The 25,086-nt window shown below is 43.3% G+C and overlaps 1 protein-coding gene across 3 annotated transcripts in view; it reads left to right on the forward strand.

The window, feature by feature from the left end:
- The first annotated feature begins 973 nt into the window (after positions 1-973).
- The window catches only part of PHKA2 (phosphorylase kinase regulatory subunit alpha 2), a 153,220-nt gene continuing 129,107 nt past the window's right edge, over positions 974-25,086 (forward strand). For 2 of the 3 annotated variants that reach the window (XM_077480753.1, XM_077480755.1), the window contains exons 1-2: positions 974-1,203; positions 2,907-3,107. In XM_077480753.1, coding sequence (XP_077336879.1) covers positions 3,030-3,107 — 78 coding nt within the window. In that variant the 5' untranslated portion in view covers positions 974-1,203; positions 2,907-3,029. Of the gene's footprint in view, positions 1,204-2,885; positions 3,108-25,086 lie in introns of all 3 variants that reach the window. The other variant, XM_077480754.1, reaches the window with a different exon arrangement.

Here is a 25,086-nt window from a genome sequence, read left to right on the forward strand (position 1 = left end):
CTTCAAAAATAATACCCTATGTAGCTTCAGTGGCGCTTCAAAGCGTCTTCAAAGGCTCCATAGAAGTCTATAGCAAAGCTCGCTTGAAGCTCCACCGAAGCTCCACCAAAGCTTTAATGAAGCCCCACCGAAGCCTCATCAAAGCTCCACGAAGCCTCACCCAAGCTCCACCAAAGCCCCACTGAAGCCTCATCAAAGCCTCATTGAAGCACCAAGCAAAAGCAGGTGTAAACAGGTCTGTAAGCTAACCATTTTATTTAGTGACGGTGTGACAGAAAGTATTGCAACGACCGCCATTTTATTCTCTAGGGTGTGAGAAAAAAAATGCATAATGTTTGGGAGTTCTAAGTCATTTTCTAGCAAAAAAAAAATGTTTTTAACTTGTAAACAACAAATCTTAGAAAGAGGCTCGGTCCTTAAGTGGTTGAGTACAGTGTCGCATGAGCACGCAACTGTCGCGACGCAGTGCCGAACCGCAAAAAATGCTCTGGTCATTAAGGGGGTAAAACCTTCCGGGGCTGAAGTGGTTAAAGTAACGCAGTGCCGTATCGCAAAAAATTACCTGGTCATGAAGAGGGGGGAAATCTCCTGGAGTTCAGGTGGTTAAGGAAAGGTGGGTGTAGACACGTGGAGAATGGGGGATTACAATGAACCCCTGTGTGCACAGAGTACAGCTTATGCATCAACTCAAATACTTTTATTTGGCTACAATGTCATTTTACACAAAACCTACATTAGTCCCAAGCCAGAAGCTGAAGTGGTTGGGTCCTAAAGAGAAGCTGTCCCTTCATATAAAGCAGTCTGTGCCTTATGACACTCCATGACACAGACACCTGTTTATTGTCCCTTTCCAGCCCCTCCCCCACCATTCACTTTCACTTCCTCTTTATCTCCCTTCCAGGACCTCAACCTACAGAACATTGTCACGTAGCTGATTGTCATCGCCTACCTTCCGCCCTCTTCTGGCCAAGTGTGGAACAGCACCGAGCACAGACAAGTGGTGACAGCAGCGGCCATAGCTTGAGCCATAGGAGGAAGACACAGAGCGATCACAGGAAACCATTTGTGTTTTCTACATCCTGGGTGACGATCGGTGTATGGCAATCCTCCCCCTGTGCCCCTGATGGGTGTATGATGGGACTGGGCAGCACACAGAACGTGTATGACAGCTGAGCTCTGAACTGGCACCTTGTGCGATGCCAGGTAAGACATTCCTCTATGGCAGATTCATGATTGGATAGTTTCCTAGGTATCTTGTGCTCTGTAATACAAATACATGGATAACAGTGAGAGTGCATACATTGTATATAGTGATCAGCTGTGCTGTACATTGCATGTCATAGTATTGATGGAATCCAGAGCAGCTTGGTTATTTATAAATAATAATGGATGGGCTCAGTGACACCAGGGCAGGCACATTTTTGTATTAATAATAATGGATGGGCTCAGTGACACCAGGATCATTTTTTTTTTAATAATAATTGATGGGCTCAGTGACACCAGATCAGGATTTCTTTTATTAATAATAATGGATGGGCTCAGTGACACCAGTATATATTTTTTTATAAATAATAATGGATGGGCTCAGTGACACCAGGATCTTTTTTTTTAAATAATAATTGATGGGCTCAGTGACACCAGATCAGGATATTTTTTTATTACTAATAATGGATAGGCTCAGTGACACCAGGATCATTTTTTTAAAATAATAACTGATGGGCTCAGTGACACCAGGACAGGACAATTTTTAAAAAAATAATAATTGATGGTCTCAGTGACACCAGGATATTTTTTTATTAATAATAATGGATGTGCTCAGTGACACCAGGGCAGGACATTTTTTTTATAAATAATAATGGATGGACTCAGTGACACCAGGGCAGGCACATTTTTGTATTAATAATAATGGATGGGCTCAGTGACACCAGGATCATTTTTTTTTTATAATAATTGATGGGCTCAGTGACACCAGATCAGGATTTCTTTTATTAATAATAATGGATGGGCTCAGTGACACCAGTATATATTTTTTTATAAATAATAATGGATGGGCTCAGTGACACCAGGATCTTTTTTTTAAAATAATAATTGATGGGCTCAGTGACACCAGATCAGGATATTTTTTTATTACTAATAATGGATAGGCTCAGTGACACCAGGATCATTTTTTTAAAATAATAACTGATGGGCTCAGTGACACCAGGACAGGACAATTTTTTAAAAAATAATAATTGATGGTCTCAGTGACACCAGGATATTTTTTTATTAATAATAATGGATGTGCTCAGTGACACCAGGGCAGGACATTTTTTTTATAAATAATAATGGATGGGCTCAGTGACACCAGGGCAGGATAATCTTTTATTAATAATAATGGATGTGCTCAGTGACACCAGAACAGGATTTTTTTTTATAAATAATAATGGATGGGCTCAGTGACACCAGGATTTTTTTTTTACAAATAATATTGGATGGGCTCAGTGACACCAGAACAGGATATTTTTTTATAAATAATAATGGATGGGCTCAGTGACACCAGGAATTTTTTTATTTATTTAAATAATAATGGATGGGCTCAGTGACACCAGAACAGGATATTTTTTTATAAATAATAATGGGTGGGCTCAGTGACACCAGAACAGGATATTTTTTTATAAATAATAATGGATGGGCTCAGTGACACCAGGATATTTTTTTATAAATAATAATGGATGGGCTCAGTGACACCAGGGCAGGATGATTATTAATAAATAATAAATAAAGGCAGGTCGCTCAGGTTATGTTGTAGGCTGCTTTCCAAGAACTAGGGGGTGTGCTTGTGTAGTGTGATGATTACTAGGCTACAGGCACAGGCGGCTGCACTAATCCTGGCCTCCTCTTGACAGCTCTGTTTATTTTGGAACAAGGTCACCAGTTGCCTCCCACTGTCATTGAGTGGTGAATGAATGGGGACGGGTCCCTGAGAGACAGAGGACATCGGGCATAGCTCAGTAGATGACCCCGGACAAGGGATCTGCCTGCCTGCCAACATGAGGAGCCGGAGCAACTCTGGGGTTCGGCTGGACGGTTACGCCAGGCTAATCCAACAAACCATTCTCTGCAATCAGGTAAGTGAGCTCTATATGCATTCATTGTCTCATTCAGAAGATGGCACTGGCTGATGACAGGATGGCATGTAATGGCGCCTATTATTAGCCCATTCATGTCACTGCAGCACACAACAAGTGTGCTGCAGTGTGAATTTAAGCTGAGCAGAGAAGGATTGTTTTTTGTTTTGTTTTGTTTTGTTTTTTTTACAGCTAGATGGCTAATCAAAAAAAAAAAAAAAAAAAACAAGCAGATTCCCCCATCCACACATTGTTGCAATATTGTATTCTGACAGCAAGGACTCCTCTACTGTCAGAATACACTGATCAGTGCTGCAGCCAATCAGCCTGATCGATCGAATGAAAAATGTACAGCATTCCAGTTCAGGAGAAAAACGTATCATTAGAAACGGCCATAGATGGATCCAAATGTATCCTGTTCCTGCTGAACTAGACAAATTTTACACCATCTATGGACAGCTTTATCCTGATGTTGTATTTTATATTTGGAAAATGGAGTTGCAAACGCATATATACTATGCAATCTGATTGTACAATCATAGAACATCATTGCCAAAACTACGGAATGGGACAAACCTAAACAATAATTTATATATATATCTCATATATGTATTGAATCAGGCAGGCACCCGAAGCTGGCCATACACAGATTGAAATGCAGCTAGTTCAGCAGGGACCAGTCAGATCAGTGTGTGGGCGTCCCCATCATGGCCGTCGTTTGATCGACTTCTGTTAAAGGGAGATGTTGGAAATTATTTCTCACTCAGTTGCTGCAGACATGTCCTAGCGGGTGGGAATTCCTTCAGCCACCTCGTTTGAACTGGCTGAATGAAAACAGTGTTTAGCCAGCCTTATGCCCTGTACACATGCGATCGGACTGCGTTGTTGGAAATTCCAATTTTTTTTTTCCGCCGGAATTTCCGACACACATTTTCTGACAACAAAGTCCGATCGTTTAAATTCCGATTGTGTGTAGACAATTCCGACGGACAAAGTACAACGTATGCTCAGAATAATTACAAGATGAAAGCTATTGGCTACTGCCCTCTTTATAGTCCCGTCGTACGTGGTTTACATCACCTCGTTCTGAACGATCAAATTTTCAGACAACTTTGTGCGGCCGTGTGTATGCAACACAAGTTTGGGCCAAAATCCGTCGGAATGTCTGACCGTGTGTACAGGGCATTACAATACATAGTTGATGCTAGATCTGAAGGAGATTGTACAACCAGATTGTATATTGTGCAGTCAATTTAACCATTTGAGCTCTGGACGGCTTTACCCCCTTGATGACCAGGCCACTTTTTGCTATTTAGCACTGCGCTACTTTAACCCGTAATTGTGCGGTCATGCAACACTGTACCCAAACAATATATATATATATATATATATATATATATATATATATATATATATTTATTTAATTTTTTTTTCTTTTTTTTTACACAAATAGAGCTTTCTTATGTTGGTATTTGATCACCTCTGCATTTTTTACATTTGTTTTATTATGCAAATGAAAAAATACCGAAAATTTGGAAAAAAATACAATATTTTTTACTTCATAAATCTTCAGAAATTTTGGCAAAAATGAATTCTTCTACATGTCTTGTAAAAAGAAAAAAATCCCAATAAGTGTATATTGATTGGTGTGTGAACGTTATCGTGTCTACAAACTATGGTATATATATATATATATATATATATATATATATATATATATATATATATATATATATATATATATATATATATACTGTATTTGTTTTTGTTTTTTTAAATAGTGGTGATCAGTGACATGTAGTGGGACTGTTATAGTACAACAGCCAATCTGACACTAACTGACACTGGGTGGAGACTGATTAACTGACATCACCAGTGACACTAATACAGTGATAAGTGATAATACTATACACCAGTGATGGCGAACCTTGGTACCCCAGATGTTTTGGAACTACATTTCCCATGATGCTCATGCACTCTGCAGTGTATTTGAGCATCATGGGAAATGTAGTTCCAAAACATCTGGGGTGCCCAGGTTTGCCATCACTGCTCTACACTATCGCTGTACTAATGATACTGGCTGGGAAGGGGTGAACATCTGGGGGGAATCAAGCGGTTAGGTGTGTGCCTAACAAGTGTTAATGTGTGTATTATGTGCTGCTTGTTACTAAAAATCTCTTTGTTCTGTCTCCCTCTTTTGTACAGAGCCCTGTGTTGTTTGTCAGCACAGGGCTTTGGGCTGTGATTAGACACAGCCAATCAGCAGATCCCAGCCATGAATCGCTGGCTGGGACTTGCCGACAAAATCAGTCATCATGAGGGCATGCGCCCTAAACAGGGAAGAAGCCAGCAGTACAATGCAGATGGGCAGTCCTAAAGTGCTTAAATATTATTCGATCAGTGTAGAAACAAATAAACAAATGATGACTTATGATCCTAACTGCCAACTATCGACTGTGATTTACATTCCCATTTGTGGCTTATCAATTGATTGAGTTGTCTACTATAGATCGATTGTCATTGTAAAGCTGGCTGTACATGGCTCAGCTTTTTACATTCAGCTAGAGGGCTGATCGAAAAAAAATTGAACGGATGCCTTCATCCACATGTTCAAGGTAGATCTGGAGGAATCCTCCCCACTGTGACTTCCCCGACAGCAGAATACACTGATCAGTGCTGCACCCGATTGGCTGCATACGCTGATCTATTAATTGTCAATCTATTGATTGACTTCTCGTGAACGGGAACAGTCATAGATGGATCAAAATTCGACCAGTTCCTGCAGACCTAAACACAACAGGATCAGCCTTGTTAGGGAGTCAGTGAAATGATTCATGAAATCCCGTCTAGGAGCAAAGATCACTTAGCACAAGGTGGTTTGTTTAACCATTTAAGGACCGAGCCTCTTTTTGAGATTTGTTGTTTACAAGTTAAAAACTGTTTTTTTTTTTTGCTAGAAAATGACTTAGAACCACCAAACATTATACATTTTTTTCTAACACCTCCGAGAATAAAATGGCGGTCGTTGCAATACTTTCTGTCACACTGTATTTGCACAGCGGTCTTACAAGCGCACTTTTTTTTGGAAAAAATACACTTTTTTGAAATAAAAAATAAGACAACAGTAAAGCTAACCCAATTGTTTTTTTATATTGTGAAAGATAATGTTACGCCGAATAAATTTATACCCAACATGTCACACTTCAAAATTCCGCTTGTGGAATGGCGACTAAATTTTACCCTTAAAAATCCCCATAGACAAAGTTTAAAAAATTCTACAAGTTGCATGTTTTGAGTTACAGAGGAGGTCTAGGGCTAAAATTATTGCTCTCGCTATACCGATCACGGCGATATCTCACATGGTGTGGTTTGAACACCATTTTCATATGCGGACACTACTCACCTATGCATTTGCTTCTGCATGCGAGCTGAGCGGGATGGGGCGCGTTAAAAAAAAAAAGAAAAATTATTATTTATTTTACCTTTTATTTTTACAAAAAAAAAAAAGTTGTGTCATTTTTATTCCTATTACAAGGAATGTATACATCGCTTGTAATAGAAAAAATCCATGACAGGACCTCTTAAATATGATTGAAAAATATTTGAATTAAAATGTGCTTTCACAAGGTGATGATACTGTGGATGCACGGGGTAATAGTGTGCCAACATTCCTCTATTATATATGAGAAAAAAAGAAAGACTAATTGGTTGGACTTTTAAAGGCACAAAGATAGCTGATCTAAAAATAGTTAAATTTATTTAGTCAAATGTATAAAAAAAAGAACACTATTGCATATAGAGAATCGATAGAATTGGTATTAGTGCACATGTTGTATAAGGGTGCACTAATACCAATTCTATCGATTCTCTATATGCAATAGTGTTCTTTTTTTATACATTTGACTAAATAAATGTAACTATTTTTAGATCAGCTATCTTTGTGCCTTTAAAAGTCCAACCAATAAGTCTTCATTTTTTTCTCGTATATAATACCGGGATGTTGGCACACTATTACCCTGTGCATCCACAGTATCACCCTGTGAAAGCACATTTTAATTAGTCTTCCTTTTTTTCTCTAAAATATATCTGGGGTCAAAAAGACCTCAGATCTCATATTTACACTAAAATGCAATAAAAAAAAAAAAAAAATGGCCCTTTAAGAGCTATGGACGGAAGTGACGTATTGACGTCGCTTCCACCCTGCGATGTCATGGAGATGGTTGGCTGCCAGCTGATCATGTGGTAAGGGGTCAGGATGGACCCCTTACTCCGATCTGTGATCAGCCGAGTCTCACAGACTCGTTGATCACAGGGCGCGCCAGCAAACCGATCGAACGCGGGAGGACGTCTATTGATGCCCTCCCGGCAAAGTAGGTCCGTGCTGTAGCCGTCATTCGGCTATAGCGCAGATCTGAAGAAGTTAAATGAAGGGCAGGTAAAGGTGATATAGGTGACTTAATTTGGCCCCAATATAAAAGGGCAATATAAAGTAACTACAATGACAGACCAAGGGTAACATGTGAACCAAAAACAGTCAAAAAAATGTAATTAAGTATAAGGCCGCGTACACACGCGGGGACTGTTCGCTGAAACTGTCCGCTGAAACCAAGTTTCAGCGGACAGTCCGCTCGTGTGTGGGCTTTCAGCGGACAGTTTCAGCGAACAGTCCGCTGAACAAGGTTTTTCGGAAATTCCGAAAAACTGTCCGCTGAAACCTTGTTTCAGCGGACAGTCCCCGCGTGTGTAGGCTTGTTCGTCAAACAAAGTTGCGCGCATGCTCAGAAAGGATTTTCACGCCGAAAGTTATAATGCAGTGTATAGGACGTCGTATTTTTCGTCCCGTCGTACGTGCCGTTCACGTCATCGCGCACGGTTTCAGCAAACTGTTCGTACGTCGTGTGTGGCCATGTCCGTCCATGCTAATTTTGAGCGGACTGTGTGCCGAAACTGTTTGACGGACAAAGTTGGGCGAACAGTCCCCGCGTGTGTACGCGGCCTAAGGGGGGAAGAAGGAGGGGAAATGCTAACAACAAGTTACCTATAGTATCTAGGTGAATAGTTGAGGTCCAGTAGTGCACAGTGATCGCAGGGGTAAGAGTCATGGGGAATGTAAGGATCTACTGGAAGGAGAGCATATATACTATACTATATATACTCTCCTCCTATGTTCAGTAAATAGTGATGGAAGCACTAGGCTTCCAACGCCCTGTGTCTTCATATAAAGTTTTCAACCTTTCTTTGTTTAAAATGTAAACATGAAGGACGAGCTTATCATTTAAAGTGAAAAGGATGTGATTGCTCTGTTGTGGTGACACTGTGCTTGTGTTGTTGTTGATGTTCTGGTGGCTGATTTTTATAGAACGTGAAGGCCAGCTCCAGCCAGGATTACCTTCCCGGGGGTTCCTTCAGGGAAACATTCTCCTTCCTTTGGAGGAGGCCTCTGTCATCCTTCTATTTTTGGCAAATCAGAGAGACTCATGGCCTCTTCACAGTTGCCTTTCCTGTTTTCTGTAGCTTAAGGGTTCTTTCATACGTGTGGATATGCAGCCATAACGGTGAAAAGTGAGGACCTTTGACAGGTGGTGAAGAGGAGTCTCCTTACTGACTGTTTTAACCCTCCCAACCAACCACACCTTGACCACTTGCATTGCATGTGATTGCGGCATGGTCTCATTCACTTCACCACCGCCTGAAAGCAAAATGCTATTTACGCCATTGTATTTCTGTGTTAAAGAAGAATTCCAGGCAATGTACATTTATATATAGTTACATTGGCGCAGCTTAGACCATACCTGACCAATGCCCCTGGAAAGTTGGAAACCATGGAAACAGACACTGCTACTCCCATGATCTCCACTTATTCAGCATCCCATGCCGAGCGATTCTGAACACTTGGAATGGCGCCATTCAGGGAAAGCTTTGACAAAATGTTCCCTAATTGGATGAGATGGAGAGGTGGGGTGGTGCTGTCATGACAAACTTTTCAAAAAGAATCACGGTGTGTTTGTCTGGTAAAAACGAGCATCACATCTCCTCTTCGCCACCCGCCATTAGCCTCTGAAAAGGGATCTGAATGCAGGGGGGGGGGGTTAAATGGTGGGTCTAAGCCCCCCGGTGGGTGGGGCAAAATGCATCGGGGGGGGGAGTTGGTTACTTGGCAGAGACATGTAGGCTGAAGCTGATCCTCGCTTGTTTGTCATGGTGGCTGGTCGGGAGAGCAGCGTTTCCTCTATTCAGTACACACACTGCTCTGGATGGGCCCCTTTCATTCCTGTGGATCATGAAAATACAATCCCCGGCTTTGAGCAGCATGAATAGGGTATAAAAGATGAAGTTCAGGGTTTCCCAAGCTGCCTGGCCACTGCACTACCCAACCCTGTCACCAAATAAGATATTCTGACACCAACTGGCATTTAATAGCCACAGCAGCCACTTAATTTAACAAGATATAAATAGAAATAACAAAATTAAATAACCAATATAAGTGCATAATATGCATAACATAAACCAGCAAGAGATTGAATGCATACTGGAGTCAATAGGCCCTTGTAGGCAATTAACTTATACCTATGACTTATAAAGTAGGCCTTCAGCTGCACCCCACCAACTTGGAGACAGGGCCAGATACCCAATTACTGTCATAAGGGTTCAAAATTAGGGGAAGCCTTACCTAAGACGGGTCTCAACCTATTGACCTTCACTACTGCCTAACTTCTAGTGCCTTGGACTCCACCATCCATCATGACAGATCCCCAATCCCCAAGAAAGCTCAACCCTGTAAGAACAAAAACCACCACTAAATACAGTGGTGGGGGTTCTCTGATGTCTGCTGTCTTCCTACTGAAACTTTCTTGAGACCGCCCTGCTACAACCAACCCCCTATGGACCCTACCTGTCTTATCCACTTCACCAATCAGGTCAGTACACCTCCTTCCTGCATCCTACCAACTCTCCACCCCAGTCCACCACTCCTCCTTTAACCTAGTAATGCTGTCCCTCTGTCTACTCCTTCCGGATCTTTTCTCCGGACCGGACTTTCTAAGCTTAGTCTGAGGTCACATGTCTAAACCTTGCCTTAGAGCTTTCCCTGGAACTAACAGTAAAGTGACATTGGCCTACCTACAGTGCCTTGAAAAAGTATTCACGCCCCTTGAAATTTTCCACCTTTTGTCATGTTACAACCAAAAACATACATGATTTTATTGGGATTTTATATGGTAGACCAACACAAAGTGGCACATAATTGTGAAGTGGAAGAAAAATTATAAATGATTTTCAATTTTTTTTACAAATAAATATGTGAAAAGTGTGGTGTGCATTTGTATTCAGCCCCCCAGTCAATACTTTTGTAGAACCGCCTTTCACTGCAATTACAGTTGCAAGACTTTTTGGGGATGTCTCTAACAGCTTTGCATATCTAGAGAGTGACATTTTTTCCCATTCTTCTTTACAAAATAGCTCAAGCTCTGTCAGATTGGATAGAGAGCATCCGTGAGCAGCAATTTTCAAGTCTTGCCACAGAATCTCAATTGGATTTAGGTCTGGAATTTTACTGGGCTATTCTGACACATTAATATACTTTGATATAAACAATTCTATTGTAGCTCTGGCTGAATGTTTAGGGTCGTTGTCCTGCCGGAAGGTGAACCTCTGCCCCTGTCTCATGTTTTTTCAGAAGTTTTCTTCTAAGATTGCCCTGTATTTGTCTCCATTTATCTTCCCATCAACTCTGACCAGCTTCCCTGTCCCTGCTGAAGAAAAGCATCCCCACAACATGATGATGCCACCACCATGTTTCACAGTGGGGATGATGTGTTAAGGGGGGTGATAAAGTGACGTGGTGTGGGGTTGTCAGCGCTCAGGGCAAGGCAAGTCATTTGCACCCCCTAACCTGTGGAATTTTAGTGCTCCCCTAGTCCCTTTCCTTCCTAAAATAGTACTGACCATCCTGGTTCCTACACTTTGACTGCTAAACTGACCTACCTGACCACTACACTAACCTACCTGATTCTTACACTTACCTGATTTCAGGTTGGCTGGCTGGCTGCTCCCTCTCCCCAGACCATGTCCACTTCCCCGGGCCAGCGCCTTCCTGCAGCCCGCTGGCTCCTTCCTCACCTCTCTCACCTGTTTTTCTTCCATCTGAACTCTGCCTCTGCGGGCTGCCACTGCCTGCCATGATGGGAAAATGATCTGGGATCTGCTCCGGAGGACAGGAGGAGGAGAAGACAATGGTGGCTTAAAGCTAAGCTGAGGCCAGGCCTGCTCACTAATGATCGAGGATAGGCCAGCCCCACCAATGCACGTGACCCCATTTGCCCAATCACAGAGTGCCAGGGGCCAGCCTGAGATTAAACATGGCTGCAAAAGCATGAGGACACAGGAGATCGAAACTGAGAGGACAGAGCCAGGGGTGACACACACAGGTGTGGAATTTCGCCCTCCCAAATGTTGCGCCCGGGCCACGGCCCCCGTCACAACCCCCACGCTATGCCACTGGGGCGATGTGCAGTGTCAGTTTTCCGCTACATATAGTGTTTTACTTTAAGGCCAAAAAGTTCCACTTTGGTCTCATATGACCAGAGCACCTTCTTCCACATGTTTGCTGTGTCCCCCACATGACTTCTCGCAAACTGCAAACTGGCCTTCTTATGGCTTTCTTTCAACAATGGCTTTCTTCTTGCCACTCTTCCATAAAGGCCAGATTTGTGGAGTGCACAACTAATAGTTGTCCTGTGGACAGATTCTCCCACCTGAGCTGTGGATCTCTGCAGCTCCTCCAGAGTTACCATGGGCCTCTTAGCTGCTTCGCTGATTAATGCTTTCCCTGCCCGGCCTGTCAGTTTAGGTGGACGGACATGTCTTGGTAAGTTTGCAGTTGTGCCATACTCTTTCCATTTTCAGGTGATGAATTGAACAGTGCTCCGTGAGATGTTCAAAGCTTTTTTTTTTATAACCTAACCCTGCTTTAAACTTCTCCACAACATTATCCCTGACCTGTCTGGTGTGTTCCTTGGCCTTCATAATGCTGTTTGTTCACTATGGTTCTCTAACAAACATCTGAGGGCTTCACAGAACAGCTGTATTTATACTGAGATTAAACAACACACAGGTGGACTTTATTTACTAATTAGGTGACTTCTGAAGGTGATTGGTTCCACTAGATTTTAGTTAGGGGTATCAGAGTAAAGGGGGGCTGAATACATATGCACGGCACACTTTTCACATATTTATTTGTAAAAAATGTGGAAAACCATTTATCATTTTCCTTCCACTTCATAATTACGTGCCACTTTGTGTTGGTCTATCACATAAAAGTACATTTACGTTTTTGGTTGTAACATGACAAAATGTGGAAAATTTCAAAGGGTATGAATTATTTTTCAAGGCGCTGCACAAGTGATTGCGTTTGGGTTTGCTCCGAACCTGGAAGTTACCGGTCACTGTTTGACCAACGAGCTGCAGCCAAGGATTCCCCACCCGGAAAATGACACACACAAAGAGACAGGGGATCCTCATGATGTCATTGACCTTATATGGACACATGGGACCCAGAAATGGCACAGAACTTCCAGGTTCAGACCCAACATAAGCTCATCCTTCGATTATTTACCAAAGACTGTTGTTGTAGCTTCATAAATACATCATGGTATACCCTTGTAATACACTATGGGCTCTAGACTGAAGTAAACAATTACAAATCATCACCCTTTTTCGTGTAGATTTCAAAGTGTCATGTGACAGCCATGTCTCTGTGAAGTGACAGCTGAGAAGTGTCTAATAATATATATAATGGGGTTCTCAGAAATGTGGTGCATGTACAGTAACTTTGCTTGTGGTGAGTGAATCCGTCTTATCAGGAGCTAGAAACTCTTTCCAGAACGCTATTTACGTCATTTTAACAAACTTTAAGATGAACTTCAGACAAACGGCTACATACATAGATCAAATACATATATGAGAGCAGCTATTTCAGCGCGACTTCATAGCAGTGCGATTTCATGTGCAGCTTGCTGATATCTGTGCAACTTTAATTATCAGATGTCAATGCAAGTCGCACTGAAATCGCACAGAAATAGTGCTGAAAACTTTTTCAAAATCTCTGCAACTTGAGTCGCAGCAATTTGAACAGTTCCATTGCCACAAATGGGGTGTGACTTGTAATGCGACTTTGAACTGTCAAGTCGCATGACAAGTCACACTGGTATGAACCAGGGCTCCCTCCTCTCCACTCCGCCATGTAACTGGACAGTGAAAGGTGGAGCAGCACACTGATGAGCTCATCTTTCTGTCACTCTGCTTTCTCCTCCTATCAGCATGCTCCTTGCACAGAAGCACACCTGACTGGCTTTTTGTTTGCTGCTCCCTCCCCCTCTTGAAACGCTACCGTGCAGCTAGATTGCAAAAGGCTGATAGCAAGTCAAATTGTGGTTCTTACACTGCGTATATTTAAAAAAAATGACATTTAACAGTGGATTATTGTTTACAGACCTTTTCCGTCTGGAGTTCTGCTTTAAATGGATTTACCTGATGTAATTAATTTTTTCAGTGTGTGTTATTTTTTAAAAACTTTCTTTACATGGTTTGTAATTACTGTACCTATGTTAATGGGCCACATTCGTAATACCTCTGCTTTGCAGTGATACACAATGATTGTGCTTTACTGTTCCTTCTCACAATGCAAATCAATTGGGTTGATTTGCTAAAACTGAAGAGTGCAAAATCTGCCTCATCTGTGCATAGTAGCCAATCCGCTTCTAACCCTGCTTGTCCAGCTAAAGTGGCTGTAAAGGCTCGAGGCTTTTTACCTTCATACATTCTATGCATGAAGGTAAAAAACCTTCTGTGTGCAGCAACCTCCCCGTCCCCTAATACCTACCTGAGCCCCATCCACAGGTGTATCAAGGCATTTGCCTTGGGCAGCATTTTTCAGGAAGGGACACTGCAAGGACTGCAGAGAAGCAGTGGCATCAGTGCGGGAGGTTTAGAGCGCACCCAGGTGACACCCGCCAGAGGGGTGACACCAGGGGCAGGTGTGGACAAATCATTCAGTGATAGGGGAGTGAAGTAGAAGCAGGAGGTAGTGATGGCGACAGCCTCCTATCCCCGTAAGTAGCTCAATTGGCAGAAAAAGTCGGAGTCCCGGGCTGTGTTTGTGCCTCTACACACAGCTGGTAAAAAGGAGCCAGCGGGCTGCAGGAAGGTGAGAGTCCGGTGTAGTTTCTTTTGAGTGGGGGGATTGGAGAGTCTCCTGGTGTAGTATGGGGGGATAGGGGAGCCTATTTCTCTCTCACCCCCATCTCTCTCTCTCCCTCAACCCACTCCCCTTTCTCTCACCCCCCTCTCTCTCAACTCCCCTCTTTCTCCCCACCTCTTTCCCCCATCTATCGCTCTCTCACCCCCCTCCATCTCTCTCTCACCCCTCTCTGTCTCCACCTCTCTCCCACCCCCCCTCTCTCAATCCCCCTCTCTCCCCTACCTCTTTCCCCCTTCTATCTCCTTCTCATCCCCCTCTCTCTTTATTACCCCCTCTCTCTCCCCACCTCTTTCCCCATCTATATGTCTCTCTCACCCCCTCTCACTCACCACCCTCTTTATCATCATCTCTCACACCCAACCTCTTTCCCCCCTCTACCTCTATCTAACACCCCTCCATCACTCTCTCACCCCCTCTCTCTTTATCACCCACCTCTCTCTCAACCCCTCTATCAACCGCCTCTCTCCCCCCTTCTTCTCTCAATCACCCCCTCTCTCTTTATCACCCTCTCTCTCTCTCACCCCCATCTCTCTTTATCACCCACCTCTCTCTCTCCCCTTCCTCTCTCACTCACCCTCTCTCTCTTTATCACCCACCTCTCTCTCCTCCCTCCCTCCCTCCCTCTCTCCCCTTCCATTTCTCTCATTTTCCATCTCCCCATCTCTCTCCTTCCTACTCCTAACTCTTCTCTTAACAGGGGGAGGGGGGAGCACTGTGGCCCACCTTTCTCCCTCTCTCTCACCCCCTCTCTTTTTATCACCCACCTCTCTCTCAATCACCCCCTCTCTCTTTATCACCCACCTCTCTCTCCCCCCTTCCTCTCTCACTCACCCCTCTCTCTTTATCATCCCTCTCTCTCTCTCTCTCTCACCCCTCTCTCTCACTCACCCCCTCTCTCTTTATCACCCACCTCTCTTTCCCCCCCTTCATCTCTCAATCACCCTCTCTCTCTTTATCAGCCACCTATCTCTCCTCCCTCCCTCTCTCCCCTTCCATTTCTCTAATTTTCCATCTTCCCCATCTCTCTCTCCTTCCTACTCCTAACTCGTCTCTTAGCAGGGGGAGGGGGAGCACTGTGGCAGACTAGCTGGGCAGGGGGTTGTACTGTGGCAGGCTCTGAGCTGCCTGACTGACGCACACCAGTGACTGCAGAGACTGCATGTTACTACCCCACATAGTCATTAGAGACCCCAAATAGCCATTAGAGACCCCACATAGCCACCAGAGAACCCGAATAGCCACTTGGGAAGAAAGAGTTGGGACAAGTTTAGATGTGGGTGGTGCCAGATTTAAGTCTTGCCTAGGGCAACCCAAAACCAAAATACACCACTGGCCCCATCACGATCAAGCTATATGCACAAGAGCAGCAGCTCTCCCGGGTCTCTTCCTCCTCATTGGCTGAGACAGCAGCGAGAGCCAATGGCTCCTTCTACTGCTGTCAATCACAGCCAGTGAGCCAATGAGGAGAGAGCGGGGGGTCAAGCCACGCTCCATATGTGGATGGGCACACAGAGCAGTGACACTGGAGCAAGCCTGCCCCTATAGCAAGGTGCTCTGGAGACCTGAGAAGAAAAGGATCGGGGCTGCTCTGTGCAAAACCACTTTACAGAACAAGTAAGTATAAAGTTGTTATTTAAAAAAAAAAATCTGCCTTTAATATCATTTTAAAGGGGAACTCCAGTCATTCTTGTGTTCATTAAAAGTCAGCAGCTGCAAAAACTGGAGCTGCTGACTTTTAATAAACAGATACCCACCTGTCCCTGGATCCAGCAATGTGCTCTCCCAAGCCGTTCCTTCCCTCAATCTTCTGTCCCCGGTATGTCAAATGTTGGCACCACTGCACATGCACGAGCCGCCCTGCGCATTGTGAATGGTCCCACAGTCTTCTGGGACTTGTGACGTGTCTAAGATGACTTTGGGGAGGGAGGGAGAGAGGAGAACTTCCAGTCAGCTTACCTAGGAGTGGAAGTGTCAAAATCTGGTACCCGCCCCCCAAAAAGTAGCATTTAGTGAATAGTGGGGGGGCCTTTTAGGCGGAGCCGCACTTTAGCTTTGACAAAAAAGATAAAACCTGGAAGCTGATTGGTTTCTATGCAGAGCTGCATCAGATTTTGCACTCTCCAGTTTTAGTAAATCAACCCCAGTGGCCTATTCTTTGAAAACAATGCATTTCCTGTGCGGCTGATATCATGGGGTTGATATTCTATCAAATAAGTAACTGGACAGTGAAAGGTGGAGCACATCAGTTGGATAAAATGATTTATATCAAGTTCATCCATCTCTAGCTGGTCTCCAGGCAGATATAGAAGACCTGTAATCAACAATACATCAATAAATGTAATGTTCACATAAGCTCTGCATGCTGATGTGAACTCATTGACACATCTTTTTCCTATTAAAACCGTACTTACCTTTTTGCGTTCCAATTTCCTGGTTCCTCTATAGCACTGGTGATACACCAGGCTTCACCATTGCCTCCCAGGGGGATCTCGTTCCTAAAGATCTCACAGTAGTATTGTACCAGGGATGCGCAAGATGGAGAGCATGACGCCATGCGCCATACAAAATTACCCTCATCCTTGCAAAATAAAAATGACCGCCCAGCACCGTGCTTATAATATGGATCGGTTTAGTTACTCCATATTTTACTTATTGTAACTTTCATTTATTCTGCTGTATTTGGAGCTGTTCTCCGAGTTATGTTGTACACTCCGGATAACTATCTCAGTCAGTTGGCTCTGTATGTCTTTACAATTTGTTAATAAAAACCTTTGGAAAAAAGTACTCCGAAACATAGCTCCACTGAAACATGTTTGTATACTCTGATGAGGGCAAGGCCTTAATGGATGACTGTTCTGGGGAGTGACTGCTACCAGATCCACAACTGGCTCTTGATATACCAACCCAGCAACTCCCCCCCCCTTTTTTTCCCCCTCTTCTCTTCGCCTCACCTCTTTCTTTTTCCTAGTTCGCACTCTACCTTCATATCCCTGACCCTTTCCCCATTTCCATTTAATATAAAGGCCTCATGCCCACGGACGTTTTTACAGCCGCTTTTATGAGCGTTTTTTGTAGCTTAATGCCTCATGCCCACCATGCAGTTTTTGAGCTGTAGGTGGTATAGGCATTTTTAAGCTCCAAAAACCCCCAGGTCTGGCATGTTTTGAGGCTCCAGCGCTAGAGCTGTAAAAATGCCAGATGCCGGTAAAAGGTGTTAAATGCGATTTAACGGGGCTTAATGCTGTATACACAGCGTTATGCCTCGTCCAGTGTTTCTCTGTCTCTATTCAAAATCAATGGTTCCCTAGGCGAGCCTATTGATTTGAATAGAAGTCGCACCAGAAGTCGGATCCAGATGATTGCAGATCGTTTTTTAAAACGCCTGTGGGCATGAGGCCAAAATGTTGTGGCCTGCCCACATCTAGTCCCTACGTTCCCATCAGCATATGTTCTGTTCATGTGCATTATCATTTCTGGGATGATGTACGGTGACCTTTCTGCTTACACATCTTCTGTAATGTGATCTTGCCGTTAAATATGTTTGGATGCGGTGTGTTGGACACTATCCCGTTAAATAAAGAATTTCAATTTCAAAAAAATAACTTTTATAAAAGAAAATAAAAGTTACCCCCGAGGTCTTGCGAGATCTCAGACAGAAGGCTTCAACAGATAAATGTAGTGGCACATGGTGCAAAAATTCTCCCTCCTTCCAGTACAAATCCCCCTTCTAGCACAAATTGTTGCCCCCTCCCAACTCAAATCCCCCCTCCCCAAATTTCCCCACCTAGAACAAATCTCCCCCAAAATCCCCCTCCCAAATCCATCCTTTTAGCACAACCAACACAAATTCTCTCCCTCCTCAAAATCCCCTCACCCAGCACAAAATCCCCCCCCCCCACCCACAATCCAGTAGCACAAATCCTCTCATCTCCAGTACAAAAGTTTGTTAATGTTGTAATATGCCAGGTCTGAATATTTGGCCACCTAGATGTGAGGCCAGGGAGAGAGGGTGAACCGGTTGGCACCTGCACACATAATAGACTGCCTACAGATGTAGGCTCCCTAGAATCAAAGTCTCTGATCCCCAAATATTTCTCTTTATTAAAGGGTGATGGAGAGTACAGTACTATGACACTGACAAGCTGCCTGCTCTAGTATCTGGTACTAGGTACAACCAGGCTGCTAGCAGAGCAGTGTGAGGGGCGCCAAAAAATTTCTAGGAAACCCTCTGAGATGCTGGCTTCTGCTAGCCACCTTCTGTTCAAGCTAACTCAGTACAGCAAAACCCAGCCAAAAAGATGCCCCCGCAGAACATTCCCATCTTTCAGACAATGACAACATCAAAAAGGAATTCAGCTGCTTCTGGGCTGGGGTCCGAAGGTGGCCATACAGCAGTAGAATTTCTTTCAATTATTATCTTTATATACAAAAGGTTCGATTTTATAAAATCGATAATCACCTTTGACCGCAGTGATGAGAAAGTTTGAAAGAACAGGATGAAGAATTTTTCTCAGACGAACAAAATTGTGAATGTGATTTTATTTCAGGAAAAATTGTACATATTGTACTGTGTATGTTCTAAGCACAAAGCAAAAACCGTTTAATACATCTGAAATTATATTCAACTAGCAGGTCTGGATTACATTTTATGCACTTTTGAAATTAATTGACTTAAAGAGGAACTTGATTGATTTTGTTTTTTAATCAGCAGGTACAAATACTGTAGCTGCTGACTTTAAAAAATCAGGTACTGTTTTTACCAATACCTGCGGTCCTGCTCTGTCTTGCCGCTGCCGGTTCTTCTTACCGTTGCAGGTCGCTAGCGCTACCATCTTACAAGGGTGCATTGCCGTACTGGCGTCCCATTCATTTCTATTGGGACACGCAGCTACAAGGACACTAATTCCTAATATGACATGTTGAGCACTAGTGGGGGTCCCCAAACACACCATGTATGCGTATGGGGACCCATATGTCATATAAGGGCACATCGGTTATGTCCATGCAGCCACGTGTCAATGGAAATGAATGGGATGCTGGCACAGGGGTGCGTACAACACCTCTGCATCCTTGTGGTGGGAAAGCATGGACCAGCATGGGGCCTGCAGTTCAGCGCCCTGTGTAAATGGACCCTCAAAATCAGTACTCACTCCCCCCCCAAAAAAAAACTGTAACTAAGGTTTAGGGAGGGAGGGAATGAACCAGCAGAACTTCACTTTTCACTTTTTGGGTGCAGTTTTGCTTTAATAAAGAAGAGTTTTTTTTTTTTTTTTTTTTTTAAGAGTTTTCAAAGATTGCCTAAAGGTGGACAGAGTAGGAGATAGTGGGACAGTTTGGGGTGGGGAGTTTCAGAGGATGGGAGAGACCTTGTGGAAGTCCTGGAGTCAAGTGTGGAGAAGCAGAGAGCACAGTTAGGGTGAAATTTGAGACAAAGTTGGGGATGCAGCTTCGGAAGGGAGTTGTGGATGGGTTTGTTGTTAATATTCTTTATTTTGTTGGGCGAGTGGAAGCCAATGGAGAAATTGGCTGGAAGGAGCAGCAGACACTAAATGGCTGATAAGGCGGACATGTCTGGCAGCAGCATCCATGATAGACTGAAAGGAAGACAGACTGTGTAGCAAAAGGCCAATGAGGAGGGATGAGTCGAGGTCATACAAACCTGTTAAATTGTGAAACAACGTGAAGTAGCCAAACAACCACGCAGAGGAACATGCAGTCGATATAAAAAGTCTACACACCCCTGTAAAAATGGCCGGTTTCTAAAGCCGCGTACACACGGGCGGATTGTATGGCCTACTTAGTCCGTCATACAATCCGACGGACAGTCCGTCATACTTTCGAATGAACGGACTTGACCACACACGGATGAACAAACAGTCCGTCGAAAGCTTGCGCGATGACGTGTACAGCACGTACGACGGGACTAGAAATAGGAAGTCCAATACACAGCAATGCAACCTTCCGCCGTGTAAATCCTTTCTGAGCATGCGCCATTCTTAGTCCGTCGAACTAGCCTACTCACGAGCAGATTGTCCGCTGAAACCAAAGTATGACGGACAGTATTACGGAAATTCCGAAATACTTAGTACGCCAGACTGCACGCTGAAAAAGTCAGCTGAAGCCCACACACGAGTGGACTGTCCGCTGAAATGTGTTTCGGCGGACTAAGTAGGCCATACAATCCGCCCGTGTGTACGCGGCATTAGATTAAAAAATATCAGGCCAAGGTAAATCACTTCAGAAATGTTTTCAACTTTAATGTGACTTGTATGTGCAATTCAAGCGAAAGTAGGGTTGCACCGATTCCACTTTTTTAAGACTGAGTACATGTACCGATACTTTTTTCAAGTACTTGCCGATACCGATTACCGATACTTTTTTTAAATGTCTTTCTGAGTTTCTGTCAGAAAACGTTGTACTTTTTCACCTTCATTGATGTGTTCTAATGAGGCTGCACTGATGGGGTACTGATGTGGTGGCACTGATGAGGAGGCACTAATATGCAGCACTGATAGGGTAAGGTGGTACTGATGAGGCGGCACTGAAGGGCACTGATGGGGTGGCACTGATGAAGAGGCCCTAATATGCGGCATGATTAGGTGGCACTGATTATGCAGAACTGATAGGATTAGGTGGCACTGATATGCAGCACTGATGAGCACTGATATGTGGCACCAATTATGCAGCATGGATAGGTGGCACTGATTATACAGCACTGATAGGTGGCACTGACTGATAGGCACTGATAGGTGGCACTGATTGATGGCTGGCACTGATAGGTAGCACTTATGGGCACTGATATGTGACACCTATGGGCACTGATGGGCACTGAAATGCAGCACTGATTGGCAATTGCTGGCCTGGCATAATAAATTAAATTAATGATGAGAGGAAAGGAAGGATTTTGTAATGCTATATGCTGCGACGCCCATCTTGGTACACCTTGCACTTGGCTGCAGTAAGCAGCAGTGGACATCTTATTACACCCAGCCAAAACTATATGGGCTGGGTGTAACAAGATGTCCGCTGCTGGCTTATTGCGGCCGAGTGCAAGGTGTACCAAGATGGGCGTTGGGATGTTCAATCTCTGACAGAGACACAGAACGTCACTTCGGTTACAGAATGTGATGGCCCCGATCACCGATTCTGATGGAACATGCGGCTGCGCCCTGAACCCCTGCCCCGACCAGCTTACCTTCCACTGCTTCCACCCTGTTAAAGACTCGCTCTCTGCTCCACACTCTCTGCCCACTTACTTCCGGTTGTGAGCAACACCTTCTCTTCATTCCCAGGTATCAGATTAGGCATCGGGAGCTAATGCTTGGTATTGGCACTGATACCGATACTAGTGTTGGTATCGGTGTAACCCTAATTAAAAGCAAACTGAAATTTGCTGTTTAGTTGCAAAGAAAAATTTAAAATTAAAAATAAATTAATATGGTTGCATAGATTTACACAACATCTTGTAACTAGGGGTGTGGCCAATCACATTCAAACTGTTGGTAAATAGTAGTCAGTACACACCTGCCATCAATAAAAGGGACTCTGATTAAGCCCATATAAAGTTTGGCTATTCTGGTAGGATTTTTCTGACATTTAATTAGTTGCTTCTTACAGCAAAAGCCATGGTCCGCAAAGAGCTTACAAAGCATCCAAGGGGTCTCATTGTTGGAAGGTATCAGTCAGGAGAAGGTAAAAAACATTTCCAAGACATTAGAAATAGCATGCAACACAGTGAAGACTGACATCAACAAGTGGAGAAGATATGGCACAACAGTGACATTACCAACAACTAAACGTTCTTCCAACATGGATAAAAAAACATGAAGAAAAACTGATCAAGAGGCCTACAGCGACATTAAAGTTGCTGCAGACATTTCTGGCTAGTAATGATTGAATGGATGAAAAACATCCAAGCCTGGTATATTTTTCAAAAACCTACATCAAGTTTGGCAAAATGTGTTATGGCCTGACAAGGCAAACTATTTGGACATAACTTCAAAAAATACTGTATGTTTGGCGCAAAGCCAACACTGCCCACCACCAAAAAACACCATATTCACAGCGAAGCATGGTGGTGGCAGCATAATGCTTTGGAGCTATTTGTATTCAGCTGGATCTGGTGTTTTAATCCAGGTGAAGGGACTTATGAACAGTTCCAAATTTCAGTCAGGTTTGGCACATAACCTTGAGGCTCATGTTAAAAACTTGAAGATGAAGAGTCATGTTACCTTTCAGCACAACAATGGCCCAAAGCAAACCTCCAAATCAACAAAAGAACGGCTTCACCAAAAAAAAAAGTTAAACGTTTTGGAATGGCCCAGGTGGAGCCTAGACCAGAACCCAATAGAAAATCTGTGAGGTGACCAGAAGAGGGCTGTGCACAGGAGATGCCCTCACAATCTGAAAAATTTGGGGTACTTTTGGAAGTAAGAGTGGGCAAAGATTTCCAAGGCAAGATGTGCCATGCTGATAGACTCCCACCCCCAAAAAACTCAATGCTGTCAATGTATTTTATAGAGAGGCTTAATATATTTATAGTGAAAAAGGGTTGTTTTATGTAGCTATTTGAAGACCAATATTGCTTAGAAGAATACTTTGTTAATAAATCTAAAGAGCTGTATAGTTTAATGTTGCTGATATTTTCTCCTGTGGTCCATGTCTTTTCCTGGTGTTTGGCTTGCATGGTATATTGGATAGAAGTGCGGTATATTTCCAGAGTATTCAGGAGAAATCGATATGCTTCGTGTGCTTTGAGTCACGGCTTTGTGCTTGGAGCCAAGAAAATAAAAGTTCATTCGAGGACACGATGAAAGCTGAGAATGCAGTTTTACTGTAAGATGGTCTGGTTGGGTGGCATTTTCTACAATCTTAGTAGATAACGTTCTGTGCACTATTTAGCCACGAGTCAAAAATATGCTGACCAAATGAGAACAAATATTTTGATTGTTTGTTACTGATACGCTGAATGTTATAAAGCTGAGCTCCTGGCAGAACTTTTATTAGGTGAGTATAAAGTTGCTTCCATGCGTTTAAATATTTTTTTTCTTGTGGGACTGCATCGTCCCCATATTTTGTCTAATAGGTTTATTTCTTATGATTGTCAGCTCCATCTAGTGGGCACAATGCAGCATTGCATCCTAGTTTAGGTATTTCAGGAAAGTACCACATTATGTCCACTAGATAGAGTTGATGATCATGAGAAATAGACCTATAGGCAAAATCCAGAGAAATTTGTTACAGCAGAGTGAATGCTTGTAACATTCATCCAGTGAAAATTCTATAAATAGACTTTAAACTCATCCAGGTAGTGGGAAAGCCAGTTTTTTTGATACAGGAAAAGCCTTATTTTAAGATGGGTGGCCACTATGCATGCCACCTCCCTGACCCACCGGTCTTGTACTTGTCCAACTTTAGTTCTTTAGAAAGTGAACAGTGATGTAATTATGTCACAGCTTGCTTTAGTGAGCAGATCTTGGAGTCTCAGACCAAAAGGCCTACTTTAATGGCACCAGACACATGCCTATAGTCCTGCCCATTCTGTGCTCTAAATTTTAGGAAATTATATTGCCACTTCTGAGGTACCTCCTCCCAGGGTGTAGGGATTACAGATTCTTACGTATGCAGCTACAATTTCACCACTTTTTAAACAGTGAGGGAAATGTATTAAAGTGGTTGAAGGTTTTTTTTTTTATCTTATTGCATTCTGTGTGCAGCTGCCCCCCTCAGTCCCCCTAATACCTACCTGAGTCCCATCTCAATCCAGCGATGTTGCTTGAGAGACTCAGCTGTCCGGGACTGTCCTTGGCTGGGACAGCAGCGAAGCACCATTGCACCTACCGCTGCTGTCGATCAACTTCACTGAGCCAATGAGGGGAGAGAGGGGTGGGGCCACGCTGCAGCTCCGTGTCTGATTAGACACAAAGGGCTGTGGCACCGGTGCCCCTATAGCAAGCTGCTTGCTGTGGGGGCACTCAACAGGAGGAAGGGGCCAGAAACACCGAAGAGGGACCCAAGAAGAGGAGGATCCAGGCTGCCCTGTGCAATAACAAAAAAAAAAGACTTTAGTATCAATTTAAGACTGGAGCAGCCAGAAATCATGAGTGGTTGTGCTTGGCAACCAATCAGCTTCTAGTTTTCATTTTCAAAACTTATTTGAACAAGCTGAAGCTAAAAACAAATTGGCTACTATGCAGAGACATTTCAGATTCTGTTTCTAGTTTAGTACATTTCCTCAGTATGTGTTTTGCTGAACTGTGACATTTTAATAAAATAAAAACTACATATACAGTTTTCATGACTTCATTACCATCCCAGAGTTTATCCATAAATTCACTTAATTTATTTAATTTTTGCCTAAATGAGCAGTTGTTCAGTGATGAACCTGCTACTGCTATTCAAGTCAATGGAGAAGAAAGAAGATCAATCTCTTATATTTATTCCTGTGACAATAGGCAGCCATAGGAGACCGATCCCTCAAATATACTACTCACATTGCTAGAAATTTCAGTTCAGTGTATCGTTAGTTACAAGGACACTAGATTTATGGCAGGATCAGCTAGCATTTTTTTTGGACTTGCAGAAAACGTGCTTAACCTGAAAATGAATACTGCTACCACATCTAAGGACTCCAATATATATAATTAGTATTCTTGGGTTTACACAAAATAGCTAGAAATCGCTATATAACTCTGGCCTAGTTCATTACTACTAACAGCAGTG

The sequence above is a fragment of the Lithobates pipiens genome, unplaced genomic scaffold, assembly GCF_037356315.1.
Source record: "Lithobates pipiens isolate NorthernLeopardFrog02 unplaced genomic scaffold, aLitPip1_a1.2 Scaffold_16, whole genome shotgun sequence".
Lineage (NCBI taxonomy): Eukaryota > Metazoa > Chordata > Amphibia > Anura > Ranidae > Lithobates > Lithobates pipiens.